This window comes from Taudactylus pleione, unplaced genomic scaffold, assembly GCF_031769625.1.
Source record: "Taudactylus pleione unplaced genomic scaffold, aTauple2 ptg001353l, whole genome shotgun sequence".
In the NCBI taxonomy this organism is placed as follows: Eukaryota; Metazoa; Chordata; class Amphibia; order Anura; family Myobatrachidae; genus Taudactylus; species Taudactylus pleione.
Window position 1 is genome coordinate 636,420 of NW_028285753.1, and position 18,745 is coordinate 655,164.

An 18,745-nucleotide genomic window follows, 5' to 3' on the forward strand; every position below is an offset into this window, starting at 1 on the left:
ATTGTCTCTCCAGGGTCGTTGGTCTGCGGAAGAAGCACTTCTCCCCATCAACATCCTGGAACTGCGGGCAGTATACAGGGCCCTGCAGTCGTCCGGTCCCGCTCTTCACGGAAGGGCGGTACAGGTGCAGTCCGACAACGCCACCACGATGGCGTATATCAACCACCAAGGAGGAACTCGCAGTCGGGCAGCGATGTCGGAGGTGTCTCGCATCCTGACTTGGGCGGAGTGTCACATTCCAGCGATCTCGGCGGTCTTCAACCCCGGAGTCCTCAATTGGGAAGCGGACTTCCTCAGCCGTCACGACTTGCATCCCGGGGGAATGGTCGCTTCACCCAGAGGTGTTTCAGCTACTCGTGGACAGGTGGAGACTGCTGGAGCTGGACTTGATGGCCTCCCGTCACAATCACAAGTTGCCCGTTTATGGGTCAAGGACAAGAGACGCAGGCGCAAGTCTGGTGGACCCGCTGACGGTGAAATGGACGTTTAACCTGGCGTATCTGTTTCCTCCGATATCCCTACTTCCTCGGGTTCTGCGGAAATTCAAGCAGGACGGCGGCACGCTCGTGCTGGTGGCTCCGGCGTGGCCCAGACGGCCTTGTTACTCCGATCTCAGGAGCCTCTCTATCGACGCGCCGTACCTTCTTCCTCAGCGTCGGGACCTGTTGTCTCAAGGGCCCTGCCTTTACCTGGATCTGGGTCGGCTGTCTTTGACGGCGTGGCTCTTGAGACAGCCATCTTGAGGTCTCGGGGCTTCTCCAGTTCGGTTATTGGTACCATGCTCAGGGCACGCAAGCCTGCTTCAGCACGGATTTATCACAGGGTGTGGCACACTTACTTTCAGTGGTGTGAGTCCAGACATTATGATCCTCAGGTGTTCCGAGTTTCTAGGATCTTGGAATTTCTTCAGTCAGGATTGGACCTCGGCTTACGCCTTGCATCTCTGAAGGTTCATGTGTCCGCCTTGTCCGTGTGGTTTCAACGGCGGATTGCAATACTACCGGATGTTCACACCTTTTTCCAAGGTGTTCTCAGGATCCAGCCTCCCTTTGTGCCTCCTGTGGCAACTTGGGACTTGGCGGTGGTTCTACGGGTCCTGCAGGGTCCTCCGTTTGAGCCTCTTGAGGCTGTGGAGCTCAAGTGGCTGACATTTAAGACTGTTTTTCTCCTGGCAATTGCTTCGGCCAGGAGGGTGTCTGAATTGGGGGCGCTTTCCTGTCGCCCTCCTTTCCTGATTTTTCACCAGGACAGAGTGGTGCTCCGCACTCGTCCTGAGTTTTTCCCAAAGTGGTCTCGAAGTTCCACATTAATCAGGAACTTCTTGTGCCAGCTTTTCAGTCCCCTGATCTTTCAGCTGGTGAGACTTCCTTAGATGTGGTCCGGCCGCTTAGAATCTATGTGGACCGGACGGCTTCGGTTAGGAAGTCTGATTCCTTGTTTATCCTCTTTGGTTTTCACAAGAGGGGTTGGCCTGCCAACAAAGAAACGTTAGCCCGTTGGCTTCGTTCCGTTATTTGTGAGGCTTATGCACAGGAGGGTTTACCTGTGCCAGCCTCTGTTACGGCTCATTCCACTCGTTCTGTGGGTCCTTCTTGGGCTGCTAGACGTGGCGCTTCTGCTGTTCAGCTGTGTAAGGTGGCCACTTGGTCTTCAATTCAAACGTTTTTGAGGTTCTATGCGTTTGACACCTTCGCCTCTCAGGATGCATCCTTTGGGCGTCGGGTGCTCCTTTCAGCACAGGAGCGTCCCCGCCCTTAGTTGAACTGCTTTGGGACATCCCCAAGGTCAACCCTGTGGACCGCCTATGGACCCTGAAGTAGAAAACAAGAGATATGGTAAGAACTTACCTTTGTTATCTCTGTTTCTACGAAGTCCATAGGGTCCACAGGACGCCCGCCCTGACGCACCTGGTTTCAAATGGGCTGTGTGGCTGGTCACCGGTTTTCCGTCTCCCATTTCTGTGAGTATGGTTTCTTGTGTGTTCCAGTCTTCCTTCTCTCTGTTTAGTCTCCTCCTCCGGCCTTGGCTGCTTACAACTGAGGTGCCTGTGGCCGGGGGTGGGGTTTAGAGGAGGACCCAAGTGCATCCTGGGAGCTAAAAGCTTAACTGTGTGGTGCCCATGGATCCTGATCCAGCTATACCCCAAGGTCAACCCTGTGGACCCTATGGACTTCGTAGAAACAGAGATAACAAAGGTAAGTTCTTACCATATCTCTTGTTATACGCAGAAATCTGATCGTACTATGCACCTTAATGAGTGACCATGTTTCCCCACAGCCCAGTCATCATACAACTGATATTGGGACAGTATGACTGATATGAGGCTCAGTCTAATGGCCGTGCGGTGGTCTTCCTGCTCCTGCCTGGCATGAAACTGGAATGGAATGGTGAACCATTGCACACGTTAGAGGTCTTGTTGCCTTACTTATTAAACCACCCTTGTATAATATGTGGCACACACTGGATTTACACATTACCGCTGTGCCACAGACATTGTATCTATTGTAGAACACCTGATGACAGTGGCTTGTGTGACGCTGCTGATCGTATAGTCCACCGAACGAAGTGTGAATATCGCGTAATAAATATGTAGCGCTCTTTATAGAGCTAATTCTGGCACTGTAAGCACGGTCACTTGCTGAGCACCATAAAAGGAGTAATAATAATTGTTGCCATTGGCTGCTTCTCATTTGCAGGCTGCAGGAAGAGGAGCGTTTACTGTTGTGTTTGATAACTATGTGAAGTCGGAAGAAGGCACCGGGGTGGTACATCAGGCTCCGTACTTTGGCGCGGTGAGTAGGAGGAGTCATTCTGTTAGTTGGGTGCACGCTATGTATTAGCTGTATTGTGTCATGTGCATCAGATATAAGGCTTTGCCTAAAAGTGTAAATGTGAGAAAACAAACATTATTTTACCGTTGGCGGTCTCTGGTGTTATTGTGATTTGTTACGGGAATTATGGCGGTTGCGTCTCTGCAGGGACTTTACCCACATGCCTGGAGATAGATCACTGGTTAAGGAATTAGATGGGAGGCCAATGGCCAGAGGAGATGCAGTGATCCCGCTGAGTGAAAAGAATTGTGGATCACTCACCTTATAAAATGGGGGTTCTATGCCACTGTTTATGGGTTCCATCACATATTATTGGGGGGGGGGGGGGGGGGGGCAGGCAGCAGTTGGGACAGAGCTGGGGGCAGAGAGCAGTTGGGGTAGATGGGGTTAAGGTCAAGCAGCTGTTGGTGTTGAGCTGGGCGTAGAGGGGAGTAAGGGCAGGTAGGGAAGGGCAGTTGCTTGGGGCAAGGAGGGGGGATAGGAGCAGGCAGTACGGGTGTAGGGAGGGTGCAAAGTTAGATAGCAACTGGCACAGTACTCGGGCACAAAGATGGGGTTAAGGGCAGTGGGGCTATACTAGGGGCAATCAGCTCTGCGGGCTAGGGAGGGGGTAAGGGGTAGTAACAGTAGTGGTAGTAGTAGCAGTTTAGTCCTGGGTGAGCACTTCTCTGAGTAGTAGTCATAGTCGTTGTCCCTGGTGAGCCCTCCTCTGAGATCTCAGTGATGCACCACCCTGGAACTTGCAGCTTGGACTCCATGGCCACGACCAGCAGCCAGCCGGCCCCCCGAGTACCACACCTGGGATCGGGCACATGTGCAGGATAAAGTGCATCGGAACCAGATTACTGCTGACCGTCCAGCAGGGGGCTCGCTCCCCCAGCACCCGTCCCGGCCATGCCTATGCCGCCTGCCCTCATCCGTATCCCATGCTCCTGGCTGCAACACAGTAAGTCCCCGCTCGCAGGAACCGGCGCTGGGTCATCTGCTGCGACATACCCCCTCCCCAGGCTGAAGCTCCACAGCATGTGGCAGAACCATGGGGGCGATCCTGCGAATGGGAGCCGGCCTAAAGAGAGCGTCTGGCACTGCCGCAATCACCGGTTCATTACAGAGAGGTCCAGCCCGGGAGGCATATTCCCCTCCCAGCCTCCCACCCGAGCCCATCCCTGCCATACACTTTAATTGGTGGTACGAGCGCGTCCCCGGGGACCCACACATTTTTGAAAAGTGAGTCCCCGGTCAACAAAAGTGGGTAAAATACACGCTATAGCGCGTATTTGCGATGACTGGGTATTCTGAGAATTACACTGTGTGTCCCATAAACAGCGCCTGATCTCTTATCTGCAGTTTCCATCCACGTATACTGTATGATATCCAAACTAAACTCTGGGAACATACTGGAAGCTTCGGGTTACTGTGACTCCTATTGTTATCTGTGCTGTCATTCTTCCTGCTCTGCAGATTGTACTCTGATTGTGTTCCTCTTTCGTAGGATGACTATAGGGTCTGCATGGACTTCAACATCATCCAGAAGGACTCAGTGCCCGTGTGTCCCGTTAATGCATCTGGCTGCTTCACGCCGGAAGTGACCGACTTTGCCGGACAGTATGTCAAGGTTGTATTACGGGATCATTTGCAAACACATATTGTACATGAATTATGACTATGAACCTTTTGTGATGTCAAACGTTCCATACAGTTAGTAAAAGGGTTGTGTACATAAGTTTTCATACAACTAGTGGAAGGGTTATATTCAGAATGAGGAATATGCAGAGTGTGTGCCCGACATGCAGACATGGAGTGGGCACCATTCAACCCGGCTTACTTCTGACCGAACCACCCCAGTTGCTGTGTTCTGCATTGCAAGAGCTCCAGTGGCTGGGGGGGAATGTCCGGAAGGACAAGGTTTGGCAGGAGAACCGGCACCATCTCCTCAGCCTTGTTCCTCTGTGCGGTGCTCATCATTAGAAGGTTCTACCTGGGCATATTGGTTTGGGGCAGGAGCAGTGCTGTGTACAGGGGATTTCCTCTGTTCTGCTGACCTCAATTTTCATGCATTGTGTTCTTCTCAATTACGCTGACTCTGGGGGAGGGACGGGGCCCTGCTGACTCTGGGGGAGGGACGGGACGGGGCCCTGCTGACTCTGGGGGAGGGACGGGACGGGGCCCTGCTGACTCTGGGGGAGGGACGGGACGGGGCCCTGCTGACTCTGGGGGAGGGACGGGACGGGGCCCTGCTGACTCTGGGGGAGGGGAGGGACGGGACGGGGCCCTGCTGACTCTGGGGGAGGGGAGGGACGGGACGGGGCCCTGCTGACTCTGGGGGAGGGGAGGGACGGGACGGGGCCCTGCTGACTCTGGGGGAGGGGAGGGACGGGACGGGGCCCTGCTGACTCTGGGGGAGGGGAGGGACGGGACGGGGCCCTGCTGACTCTGGGGGAGGGGAGGGACGGGACGGGGCCCTGCTGACTCTGGGGGAGGGGAGGGACGGGACGGGGCCCTGCTGACTCTGGGGGAGGGGAGGGACGGGACGGGGCCCTGCTGACTCTGGGGGAGGGGAGGGACGGGACGGGGCCCTGCTGACTCTGGGGGAGGGGAGGGACGGGACGGGGCCCTGCTGACTCTGGGGGAGGGGAGGGACGGGACGGGGCCCTGCTGACTCTGGGGGAGGGGAGGGACGGGACGGGGCCCTGCTGACTCTGGGGGAGGGGAGGGACGGGACGGGGCCCTGCTGACTCTGGGGGAGGGGAGGGACGGGACGGGGCCCTGCTGACTCTGGGGGAGGGGAGGGACGGGACGGGGCCCTGCTGACTCTGGGGGAGGGGAGGGACGGGACGGGGCCCTGCTGACTCTGGGGGAGGGGAGGGACGGGACGGGGCCCTGCTGACTCTGGGGGAGGGGAGGGACGGGACGGGGCCCTGCTGACTCTGGGGGAGGGGAGGGACGGGACGGGGCCCTGCTGACTCTGGGGGAGGGGAGGGACGGGACGGGGCCCTGCTGACTCTGGGGGAGGGGAGGGACGGGACGGGGCCCTGCTGACTCTGGGGGAGGGGAGGGACGGGACGGGGCCCTGCTGACTCTGGGGGAGGGACGGGACGGGACGGGGCCCTGCTGACTCTGGGGGAGGGACGGGACGGGACGGGGCCCTGCTGACTCTGGGGGAGGGGAGGGACGGGACGGGGCCCTGCTGACTCTGGGGGAGGGGAGGGACGGGACGGGGCCCTGCTGACTCTGAGCACTAACTAATCCAAGATTCCTACCCCTCTGTATCCTCCGACCTCCACTTTGATTTGTGCAGAGCATTGTGTGTACATAATGTATGACTGCAGACACCTGTGCTGAGCTAGGTAATAGATGAGACAGGTGTTACACCACAGGTGTCTGCAGTCATACATTAGGTGGGGAGTACAGGAGCAGAGCACTGTGTATATAATGTATGACTGCAGACACCTGTGCTGAGCTAGGTAATAGATGAGACAGGTGTTACACCACAGGTGGCTGCAGTCATACATTAGGTGGGGAGTACAGGAGCAGCACTGTGTATATAATGTATGACTGCAGACACCTGTGCTGAGCTAGGTAATAGATGAGACAGGTGTTACACCACAGGTGGCTGCAGTCATACATTAGGTGGGGAGTACAGGAGCAGAGCACTGTGTATATAATGTATGACTGCAGACACCTGTGCTGAGCTAGGTAATAGATGAGACAGGTGTTACACCACAGGTGGCTGCAGTCATACATTAGGTGGGGAGTACAGGAGCAGCACTGTGTATATAATGTATGACTGCAGACACCTGTGCTGAGCTAGGTAATAGATGAGACAGGTGTTACACCACAGGTGGCTGCAGTCATACATTAGGTGGGGAGTACAGGAGCAGAGCACTGTGTATATAATGTATGACTGCAGACACCTGTGCTGAGCTAGGTAATAGATGAGACAGGTGTTACACCACAGGTGTCTGCAGTCATACATTAGGTGGGGAGTACAGGAGCAGAGCACTGTGTATATAATGGATGACTGCAGACACCTGTGCTGAGCTAGGTAATAGATGAGACAGGTGTTACACCACAGGTGGCTGCAGTCATACATTAGGTGGGGAGTACAGGAGCAGAGCACTGTGTACCTGATGGAAGGGGTCATATTGGAGGGTCTGTGATTGGCATGCCGCTGCCGGGTGGGGCAGCGATGGCCAGGCCAGGGTCCGCGTCTTCTCAGGCAGATTTCCTGGCCCCGGCACAGTTGTGTCGGCGGCTAAGCTTACTCAGATGGACGATAACTGACCGATGGTGATCCAATGCTGCGTCTTCGGCACATCACTCAGATATGCGATGCTGGCAGGAGGTGTCACCTGCAGTATTAGCATTTTTTTACACCACTGCTGTATCCATAGACGCAGCAGCAATGCAAATAGTCTACAGCTCTGACTCAGGCCTATTGTTAGGTAAAGGGGCTGATCTGAGATCGCTTATGTTACTTGTTAGCCTGTGTTTTAGGTAAAGGGGCTTGTCTGGGATCGCTTATGTTACCTGTTAGCCTGTGTTTTAGGGAAAGGGACTGCTCTGGGATCGCTTACCTTACCTGTTAGCCTGTGTTTTGGGTAAAGGGGCTGCTCTGGGATTGCTTACCTTACCTGTTAGCCTGTGTTTTAGGTAAAGGAGCTGGTCTGGGATCGCTTACCTTACCTGTTAGCCTGTGTTTTAGGTAAAGGAGCTGGTCTGGGATCGCTTACCTTACCTGTTAGCCTGTGTTCTGGTCCCTGCACACTCTCTCCTTACACTGTATAGGCAGTGTATCTGCTATAGTTCTATTCACCTGTTACTGGCTTATGTTACCTGTTAGCCTGTGTTCTAGTCCCTGCACACTCTCTCCTTACACTGTATAGGAAGTGTATCTGCTATAGTTCTATTCACCTGTTACTGGCTTATGTTACCTGTTAGCCTGTGTTCTAGTCCCTGCACACTCTCTCCTTACACTGTATAGGCAATGTATCTGCTATAGTTCTATTCACCTGTTACTGGCTTATGTTACCTGTTAGCCTGTGTTCTAGTCCCTGCACACTCGCTCTCCTTACACTGTATAGGCAATGTATCTGCTATAGTTCTATTCACCTGTTACTGGCTTATGTTACCTGTTAGCCTGTGTTCTAGTCCCTGCACTCTCTCTCCTTACACTGTATAGGAAATGTATCTGCTATAGTTCTATTCACCTGTTACTGGCTTATGTTACCTGTTAGCCTGTGTTCTAGTCCCTGGGATTGAGTTGAACTATGAAAATATTATTCTGTACCATTTCTAAGCCGTTCAGTGTGTGTGTGACACTGTGTGTGTGTGTGTGACACTGTGTGTGTGTGTGACACTGTGTGTGTGTGTGACACTGTGTGTGTGTGTGACACTGTGTGTGTGTGTGTCAGTGTGTGTGTGAGTGTGTGTGTGTGTGTGTCACTGTGTGTGTGTGTCACTGTGTGTGTGTGTCACTGTGTGTGTGTGTGTCACTGTGTGTGTGTGTCACTGTGTGACACTGTGTGTGTCACTGTGTGACACTGTGTGTGACACTGTGTGACACTGTGTGTGACACTGTGTGTGACACTGTGTGACACTGTGTGACACTGTGTGACACTGTGTGACACTGTGTGTGACACTGTGTGACACTGTGTGTGACACTGTGTGTGACACTGTGTGACACTGTGTGTGACACTGTGTGACACTGTGTGTGACACTGTGTGACACTGTGTGTGACACTGTGTGACACTGTGTGTGACACTGTGTGTGACACTGTGTGTGACACTGTGTGTGACACTGTGTGTGACACTGTGTGTGACACTGTGTGACACTGTGTGTGACACTGTGTGACACTGTGTGTGACACTGTGTGTGACACTGTGTGTGACACTGTGTGTGACACTGTGTGTGACACTGTGTGTGACACTGTGTGTGACACTGTGTGTGACACTGTGTGACACTGTGTGACACTGTGTGTGACACTGTGTGACACTGTGTGACACTGTGTGTGACACTGTGTGACACTGTGTGTGACACTGTGTGTGACACTGTGTGTGACACTGTGTGTGACACTGTGTGTGACACTGTGTGTGAGACACTGTGTGTGTGTCACTGTGTGTGTGTGTGTGTCACTGTGTGTGTGTGTGTGTGTGTGACACTGTGTGTGTGTGTGACACTGTGTGTGTGTGTGTGTGACACTGTGTGTAGAAGCTTTGCTCTGAGTGTACTCCTCTTCATCAGTTTTGATTTCAGTGAAGGCAGCAGGGCCAGCCCAGGACCCTGGCACTAGCAGGCAGTGTGTGGCACCGACTCCTACAGACACACACCAGTCAGTCAGTCCGTCTCATCTTCTCCAGTTCTTCCCCTCTCAGGCCGTACTAGTGTCTGGCACCGCTCGCTGCAGGGTCCAGGAGTGTCACTGTCAGCACACAGACTCCAGTGCGAGTGGGCGCGTCTGTATAAGGGGGCGGGTTGGCGTGTGGCTGCGCAGCGTGACCTATGATGTCATGCGCAGCCACACAGCACAAGCCATGCATCTTAATCCTAAAAATCCCGGGCTTAGAGCCACAAATCCCGCCGTTTTTTGCACCAAATCCTGGCCAATGACCAGTGCTATTGTAGAACTTACCTGATTGATGTCACTTCAGTCTAATCTTAGTGATATTGCTCCGTCCCCTTCTCAGGCACAATCTCAGCCTCCTGTTTCTCTGAAACGTAAACTTGAAGGTCCTTTCCAGGAATGCCCTGGGTCCTCCTCCTCCGTGTATGCCCTGGGTCGTCGTCCTCCGTGTATGCCCTGGGTCGTCGTCCTCCGTGTATGCCCTGGGTCGTCGTCCTCCTCTGGGTATGCCCTGGGTCCTCCTCCTCCTCTGGGTATGCCCTGGGTCCTCCTCCTCCTCTGGGTATGCCCTGGGTCCTCCTCCTCCTCTGGGTATGCCCTGGGTCCTCCTCCTCCTCTGGGTATGCCCTGGGTCCTCCTCCTCCTCTGGGTATGCCCTGGGTCCTCCTCCTCCTCTGGGTATGCCCTGGGTCCTCCTCCTCCTCTGGGTATGCCCTGGGTCCTCCTCCTCCTCTGGGTATGCCCTGGGTCCTCCTCCTCCTCTGGGTATGCCCTGGGTCCTCCTCCTCCTCCGGGTATGCCCTGGGTCCTCCTCCTCCTCCGGGTATGCCCTGGGTCCTCCTCCTCCTCCGGGTATGCCCTGGGTCCTCCTCCTCCTCCGGGTATGCCCTGGGTCCTCCTCCTCCTCCGGGTATGCCCTGGGTCCTCCTCCTCCTCCGGGTATGCCCTGGGTCCTCCTCCTCCTCCGGGTATGCCCTGGGTCCTCCTCCGGGTATGCCCTGGGTCCTCCTCCTCCTCCTCTGGGTATGCCCTGGGTCCTCCTCCTCCTCCTCTGGGTATGCCCTGGGTCCTCCTCCTCCTCCTCTGGGTATGCCCTGGGTCCTCCTCCTCCTCCTCTGGGTATGCCCTGGGTCCTCCTCCTCCTCCTCTGGGTATGCCCTGGGTCCTCCTCCTCCTCCTCTGGGTATGCCCTGGGTCCTCCTCCTCCTCCTCTGGGTATGCCCTGGGTCCTCCTCCTCCTCCGGGTATGCCCTGGGTCCTCCTCCTCCTCCGGGTATGCCCTGGGTCCTCCTCCTCTCCTCCGGGTATGCCCTGGGTCCTCCTCCTCTCCTCCGGCTATGCCCTGGGTCCTCCTCCTCTCCTCCGGCTATGCCCTGGGTCCTCCTCCTCTCCTCCTCCTCCGGCTATGCCCTGGGTCCTCCTCCTCTCCTCCTCCTCCGGCTATGCCCCATAGCCATAGGACCTCAGTTGTTCGTTGGATGCACCTTTTGTAACGGGACTGCTCGTGCAGTCCTTAGCTTTTATTTTATTTCTTATGTTTGAGTCAGCAGTACTCAGTGTCTGTATTAAGACGCAGATAATGCGACTCCATCTATCTCCGCCGGGCCGCAACACCAGTAACTGGGCTGGTGATTTCAGTGGGTCTCTGCTTAGGACGCTGGGACCCGGACTGCACCAGATGCACGGAGATGACAGGTAATACGATTCCTCGCCTATGTGAATCTTGCCCGGTAGTCCTTGCTTATGGTGTCAGAGATGCAGCAGAAGCCGCTGCAGTCAGGGCCCGGGATTGTCCGCGTCCTCACTAGACCACCGGTGCCTCATCGTCTGACGCCAGGGATCGGTAGCAGACGCTTATCTGCTGCCATGAGGCCAGTGTACCCGGCTGGTTGATGCAGCTTAGGGGAGGCAGGCGTTCCCCCGACCCAGACGCAGTCCTTCAATAATATTTTGCGTGTCTGGGTTGCTCCACTTATCCTCCACATGTATAGGAGGCACTCACAGCCCGATATCGGTACGCTGCTGTTTGGGTCAGTCTCCATTTATACCTCTCCCATGGTTATGGTATACAGTGCTCTACATCCCAGCATGCCTCGTATTTCAGTAGTTGATTTAGAGTAGATTATAAGTATATTACATGTGCAGTGTATGTGACTGTAATTATATTACATGGGCAGTGTATGTGACTGTAATTATATTACATGGGCAGTGTGTGTGACTGTAATTATATTACATGGGCAGTGTGTGAGACTAATTATATTACATGGGCAGTGTGTGTGACTGTAATTATATTACATGTGCAGTGTGTGTGACTGTAATTATATTACATGGGCAGTGTGTGTGACTGTAATTATATTACATGGGCAGTGTGTGTGACTGTAATTATATTACATGGGCAGTGTGTGAGACTGTAATTATATTACATGGGCAGTGTGTGTGACTGTAATTATATTACATGGGCAGTGTGTGAGACTGCAATTATATTACATGGGCAGTGTATGTGTGACTGTAATTATATTACATGGGCAGTGTATGTGTGACGGTTTGCTAGCATGTATTGATACTGTCCTTTATTTCTGACTATCAGTTATAACTATCACTGTGTTTTCTCTCCATCCCTCTGGGGGGGGGGGGGGCTGTTCCTATGGGTACTTCACATTTACATTGAATTTGTGAAGGCTGTCACATTGCATTTATATTGTTTCCTTTACTTTGAAAAATGTCAAAAGATAAAAGTAACAGGACAGAGAGGCTCCTGTGCTGATTTCATGTAAATCCTGTATGACAAGTTTCTCCTCACAGGATGTTATTAGGGATGGTTTGTGTATTGCCTGTTATAAAGAGCCACATCAGGCCAATATACAAGAGCCATCTTGGGGAGCTTGCCGAGTAGGCATGGGCTGTCCCGGGTAAATGGTTTTATGTCAATAAAGAGTAACATCGTTGTATCCTTTCCCGGCTTCTGCATGTACGAAGTGGGAGCTTCCTCTACTGTGGATGCTCATGTATTGCACTTAGTTAATGGGCTACATTGCCCATTTCATTGGCATCGTCTCTGAAGGACGCTACACAGACAGACAGATTGAAGCATGTCTTAAGACAGTATTAAGCTTCTGGAGCAGTTAACCGTCCAGCTATGGCTGGAGCCTGGGTAGCTAGAGCTGTTGAAGAATGGACAGGGGCATTAGAAGAGGCTACCAGGGAACAGATGATGAATATCTCCCATATACGGGAAGAAGCTTCCTATCTGGGGAAGAGCTGCAGTGGATGCTGGAATTATAGCTTCTAAAGCATCAGCAGCTTCAGTTATAGCACGCAGGGCCATTTGGTTAAGATCCTGGAAGACTGATACAGGATCAAACAAAGCTCTGGAAACTTTACCCATCCAGGGAAGGATACTTTCTACTTCAGGGTCCATAGGGGTCCACAGGGTGACCTTGGGGTATAGCTGGATCCTGGATCCTCGGGCACCACGGAGTTAAAGCTTTTAGCTGCTCCCAGGATGCACTTGGGTCCAACCTCCCCTATACCCCGCCCCCGAGCCACAGGCACCTCAGTTTTAGATGGTGCCCGGCCGGAGTCGGGTCACCCTGCGGGGTGGGCTGCAGGAGCAGCCCCCTAAAGCTTTTAATTTTTTATTTAACTTAGTTAAATTTATTTATTTTTTACTATTAGTTTTTTCTCTAGAGCAGCAGCGCTGGGCTGTCTGTACAGACGCCCACGCTGCCGCTCCTTCTCCCTGCTGGCGCCGCGACGCCAGCACTGAACTGGGGATCGCGGCGGGGGAAGCCAGAGTCTGTACTAGCCGGACTCTGGTTTCCCCCGGGACTGCTGCCGGAAGATGCCGGGGAGATCAGGTAAGCCGCGCACCGCTGATTAGCGGCGGTGCGCGGGTTCCTTTTAAATGCAGTCCCATGCCCCCGGTCTAGGGGACAGACCGGGGGCGCTAGCGGTGGCGGCGGCCCCCCCCCTCCAGCGGAGGCATACCCCGCCAGACCACTAGACCACCAGGGTTAATATCGCGGCAAGCGGGATGCCGGCAACCCGGGGGTTAATATGCTAGCCAGGGGAGGAAGCCTTCCCTGTCTAGCGGCTCCTCCCCTCAGCTCAGCGCGCCTTTCAGCTCGGAGTCTGGCGTCGCTGAGCTGCAGATACTCGTCCACTCCTCCTCTGAGGTCTCCAGCGGCCATTTTCTTACTGGCAGCGCAGATACTCTCAGGGAGCACGCGGACCGGTCCCCCTGTGTACCTCTCCCCCGACAAGGACAGTGTACACAGCGCTATAGCCCTCCCAGACACTGAATCTGGGAGGTTGATTGTAGTGGAAAGGTGCAGTGAGTATTATCCTCCTGCATGGTATGTGACTTTTGCTAGTGCTGCCTGTCTGTGTCTTTTTTCTACTTACTGTCAGCCTGTACCTATCCCTTTCCTTCTCCTACAAGCCCTACAGGTGTGCGGGGGAAGGGTGTTTCTACTGACCTCACCTATATAGATCACGTATTTGTGAGGTCCGTCACATACAGTTGTGTGCTACACGGTGCCATATTGTGGGCTGTTGTTCAGCACACTGGTGAGTGCGCACGTTTTCTTCCTAAGTCATGTCTGAGGAGGAGATTGAGCACTCCGGGGCTCCTATATTGTTCTCCTGCAGGCGCTGTTCTGCAGGAGTGGATAGGGAGGATTTGTCACAGGACGGCCTGTGCGGACGGTGCCAGGCGGTCCCTGGTACGTCTAAACCTCCCATTTCGCAGGAGCCACCATGGGCGATGTTTTCCCAGGTGCTGCTGTCCATCGCGGACCGTCTGTCGGTCCCGACTGCCGCCCCTACTAGGGCGTTGCCCCAGCCTGCCATCCCCCATTCCCCGGGTGTCCCACAATTATTGCAGACTCCCCCGGGGTCTCAGCCTGTTGGTCCCTATGCGGGGTTGCCAATGTATATTCAGTCCACCCCTGTGGCACAGCCGGCTGTGGTGCCGTTTCAGGCTCCCGTGACAGCTCCTCCACCCTGGGTGGATGCGCTTTCCCACACTGTCCAAGATTTGGCGGCAGCATCTTCGGCTTTTCAGTCGATGTTGCGCAGTGACGTGCCCTCCAGGGCGTCTAAACGCTCAGTCATGGCACAGGCTGCGCATCTTTCGGATTCTGAGGGGTTCTCGGATGATGGTGAGGTACAGGATGACTCAGCCTCAGATGCCTCAGTCCAGGAGGTAGACACTAAGTCTTCCATCAATGTGCGGGCTCTGGTTAAGGCGGTGCGGGCTATTCTTCTGATTGAGGATGAGGCACCCGCTCCCAAGTCAAGGTTTCCTAGTTTTAAAAAGGCTAAGGTTACTTCTACAGCGTTCCCCTTGTCTGATCAGTTGACTGATCACATGGCGGTGGCCTGGCAGACGCCCAGTAAGCGTTTCCTGCCACAGAAACGCTTGGCGTCCAATTATCCATTCCCGGAAGCGCATTGTAAGAAATGGGAAACTCCGCCTGCAGTCGATTCCCATGTAACACGCCTCATCAGGAGTGCTACTTTGCCATTGCCGTCTATATCCTCGCTGAAGGATCCTACGGACAGGAAGGTGGAGACTTGTCTAAAGTCTATTTATTCTCTCTCAGGGGCTGTAGCCCGGCCGTCCATGGCCATCTCCTGGGTGGCCAAGGCCATTGAGGGGTGGGCCAACGCCTTGGAGGACACGTTTACGGATGAATCTCCGGACGTCCAGAGGGCGTTGTTAGGACAGATGAGAGATGCCGCCTCCTACATTGGAGAAGCATCTTTGGATGCTAGCCTGTTGACCTCTAGGGTTTCGGCGGCAGCAGTGTCTGCTCGTAGATCCTTGTGGTTGCGGTCTTGGAGAGCAGACGCGGATTCAAAGAAAGGCTTGGAGGCCTTACCTTTTAATGGGGAATTACTATTTGGTCCGGACCTGGACAAAATAGTAGATACCCTGGCAAAATCCAGGTCAGCCTTCCTCCCCTCAGCTACTACACCTGCTAAGGTCCGGAGCTCGGCGTTTCGTTCCTTTCGGGTTCAGGGCAAGGCAAAGGGTCAGTCCTTCCCGAGGCAGTCCGCACGAAGACCGCCTCAAAGCCAAAGAAGCAAGCCTGGAGTGCTAGGCGCCCTTCTTCCAAGCCAGAAGATAAGCCTTCTGCGTGATGGGACGGGCCTCCCTCTGGGGGACCCCAGAGTGGGAGGCCGACTTCTTCAATTCGCCCAGTGCTGGCACAATACCACCACGGATGCCTGGGTGCGAGAAGTGGTCTCCCAGGGGTACGCCCTGTCTTTTCGGCACAGGCCGCCTTGCCAGTTTTTTTGCACAAGTCCTTCTCAGGACAAAACCAAGGCCTTGCAGGTTCAGGAAGCCATAGAGGCCTTGCTGACGGCGGGGGTCATTATACCCGTACCACAGTCTCAACGTGGGATGGGGTATTACTCTACGCTGTTTATGGTGCAGAAACCCAATGGCTCTCATCGCCCCATCCTCAATTTGAAGTCCCTGAACAGGTTTCTCAGGGTTCCCAAATTCAGGATGGAAACTTTGCGTTCCATCATACTGGCGATGGAACCGGGGGATTATATGGTCTCCCTGGATATCCAGGACGCCTACCTCCATGTGCCTATAGCAACATCGCACCAACGGTTTCTGCGGTTTGCTATTCTCCACAACCACTACCAATTCAGGGCTCTACCCTTTGGTCTCTCCACGGCACCAAGGGTATTTACCAAGGTGATGGCGGTCATGGCGGCTCACCTTCGGAGCCAGGGGATACGGTTGCTACCGTATCTAGACGACCTCCTCTTGCTGGCAAGCTCCCCGGAGGTACTGATCCAGCATCTCCACCTGACGGTCGCTTGTCTACAGGCGCACGGCTGGTTGATCAACTGGAAGAAATCCTCCCTCATCCCATCACAACGGATGGTTCATTTGGGGGCCCTGCTGGACTCTCGTCAGCAACGGATTTTTCTGACTCCAGAGAAGGTCTCCTCCTTACAGCTGCGGATTCACAGTTGTCTGAGCAGTGGCAGAGTGTCGGTGCACTCAGCAATGAGAGTTTTGGGGTCCATGGTGTCGGCATTCGACATGGTGGAGTTTGCCCAGTTCCATTCCAGGCCCCTGCAGGGGCTGATTCTTTCAGAATGGAACGGATTGCCACACAGGATCCGCTCTCAGATGCTGGTGTTGTCCTCGGAGGTGCGTCTGTCCCTAGCCTGGTGGCTGCAGACAGCGCATCTCCTGGAGGGGCGCCCCTTTTGGATCCCGGAATGGGTTCTGCTCACGACAGATGCCAGTCTCCGGGGTTGGGGGGCGGTGACAGGCTCCTTGTCACTTCAGGGTCGTTGGTCGGCGGAGGAAGCGATTCTTCCCATCAACATCCTGGAACTGCGGGCAGTATACAGAGCCCTGCAGTCGTCCGGCACCGCTCTTCACGGAAGGGCCGTTCAGGTGCAGTCAGACAACGCCACCACGGTGGCGTACATCAATCACCAGGGAGGGACTCGCAGTCGAGCTGCGATGTCGGAGGTGTCCCGCGTCCTGGCTTGGGCGGAGCGCTATCTTCCAGCTCTCTCGGCAGTTTTCATCCCAGGAGTCCTCAATTGGGAGGCAGACTTCCTCAGCCGTTACGATGTGCATCCCGGGGAATGGTCGCTTCATCCAGAGGTATTCCAACTACTCGTGGACAAGTGGGGGCTGCCAGAACTGGACCTGATGGCGTCCCGTTACAATCACAAGCTGCCTGTGTACGGGTCAAGGACAAGGGACGCAGGCGCAAGTCTGATAGACGCGCTGTCGGTGAAATGGCTGTTTCAACTGGCTTACTTGTTCCCTCCGATATCTCTGCTGCCTCGGGTCCTGCGCAAGTTCAAACAGGACGGAGGCACACTGATCCTGGTGGCCCAGAAGGCCGTGGTACTCCGATCTGCGGAGCCTGTCCATCGACGCTCCGTACCTCCTACCTCAACGGCGGGACCTGTTGTCTCAGGGGCCCTGTCTTCACTCGGATCTGGGTCGACTATCTTTGACGGCGTGGCTCTTGAGACAGCCGTCCTGAGGTCTCGGGGCTTTTCTAGCTCCGTTATTACCACCATGCTGAGGGCGCGCAAGCCTACTTCCGCGAGGATCTATCACAGAGTGTGGCACACTTACTTTCAGTGGTGCGAGGCCAGGAACTATGATCCCCAGGTGTTCCGAGTTTCGCGTATTCTGGCTTTCCTTCAGTTCGGTTTGGACTTAGGATTACGTCTTTCTTCACTGAAGGTACACGTGTCTGGTCTGTCGGTGTGGTTCCAGCGCAGGATCGCTGCTATGCCGGACGTACACACCTTTTTCCAGGGTGTTTTGAGAATCCAGCCTCCCTTTGTGCCACCTGTGGCCCCGTGGGATTTGGCGGTGGTTCTTAGGGCCTTACAGGGTCCTCCTTTTGAGCCCTTGGAGTCAGTGGAGCTCAAGTGGCTAACTTTTAAAACTGTTTTCCTCTTGGCAATTGCTTCTGCCAGGAGGGTTTCAGATTTGGGGGCGCTTTCTTGTCGTCCCCCTTTTCTGATTTTTCATCAGGACAGAGCGGTGCTTCGCACTCGTCCTGATTTCCTGCCTAAGGTGGTTTCCAGGTTCCACATTAATCAGGAAATTGTTGTACCAGCCTTTCAGTCACCTGATCTTTCGGCTGGGGAGACTTCCTTAGACGTTGTAAGGGCACTCCAGGTTTATGTGGACCGGACTAGTTCTGTGAGGAAGTCGGATTCTTTGTTTATCCTCTTTGGTTTTCACAAGAGGGGTTGGGCTGCCAACAAACAGACTCTAGCCCGTTGGCTTCGTTCTGTTATTATTGAGGCTTATATGCAGGAGGGTTTACCTGTTCCAGCCTCTGTTAAGGCTCATTCCACTCGGTCCGTGGGCCCTTCTTGGGCTGCTAGCCGTGGCGCCTCTGCTGTTCAGCTCTGTAAGGCGGCCACCTGGTCTTCCATTCAGACCTTTTTGAGGTTCTATGCGTTTGACACCTTTGCCTCTCAGGATGCATCCTTTGGGCGCCGGGTTCTCCTATCAGCACAGGAGCGTCCCCGCCCTTAGTTGGACTGCTTTGGGACATCCCCAAGGTCACCCTGTGGACCCCTATGGACCCTGAAGTAGAAAACAAGAGATATGGTAAGAACTTACCTTTGTTATCTCTGTTTCTACGAAGTCCATAGGGTCCACAGGGCACCCGCCCTGACGCACCTGGCTTCATATGGGCTCTGTGACTGGTCACCGGTTTTCCGTCTCCCATTGCTGTGAGTATGGTTCTTGTGTGTTCCAGTCTTCCTTCTCTCTGTTTCGTCTCCTCCGGCCTGGGCTGCTTACCAACTGAGGTGCCTGTGGCTCGGGGGTGGGGTATAGGGGAGGTTGGACCCAAGTGCATCCTGGGAGCAGCTAAAAGCTTTAACTCCGTGGTGCCCGAGGATCCAGGATCCAGCTATACCCCAAGGTCACCCTGTGGACCCTATGGACTTCGTAGAAACAGAGATAACAAAGGTAAGTTCTTACCATATCTCTTGTTTTTTGGAGCAGAGTTAGACCAGATCATTTCTACTCTGGCAGCTTAAAA

The 18,745-nt window shown here is 54.4% G+C and overlaps 1 protein-coding gene across 1 annotated transcript in view; it reads left to right on the forward strand.

Moving 5' to 3' along the window:
• IARS1 (isoleucyl-tRNA synthetase 1) overlaps positions 1-18,745 on the forward strand; it is a 177,541-nt gene that overhangs the window by 35,005 nt on the left and 123,791 nt on the right. The window contains exons 10-11 of the mRNA XM_088463393.1: positions 2,697-2,792; positions 4,324-4,446. Of these exons, the coding sequence (XP_088319519.1) occupies positions 2,697-2,792; positions 4,324-4,446 (219 nt within the window). The remainder of the gene's footprint in view (positions 1-2,696; positions 2,793-4,323; positions 4,447-18,745) is intronic.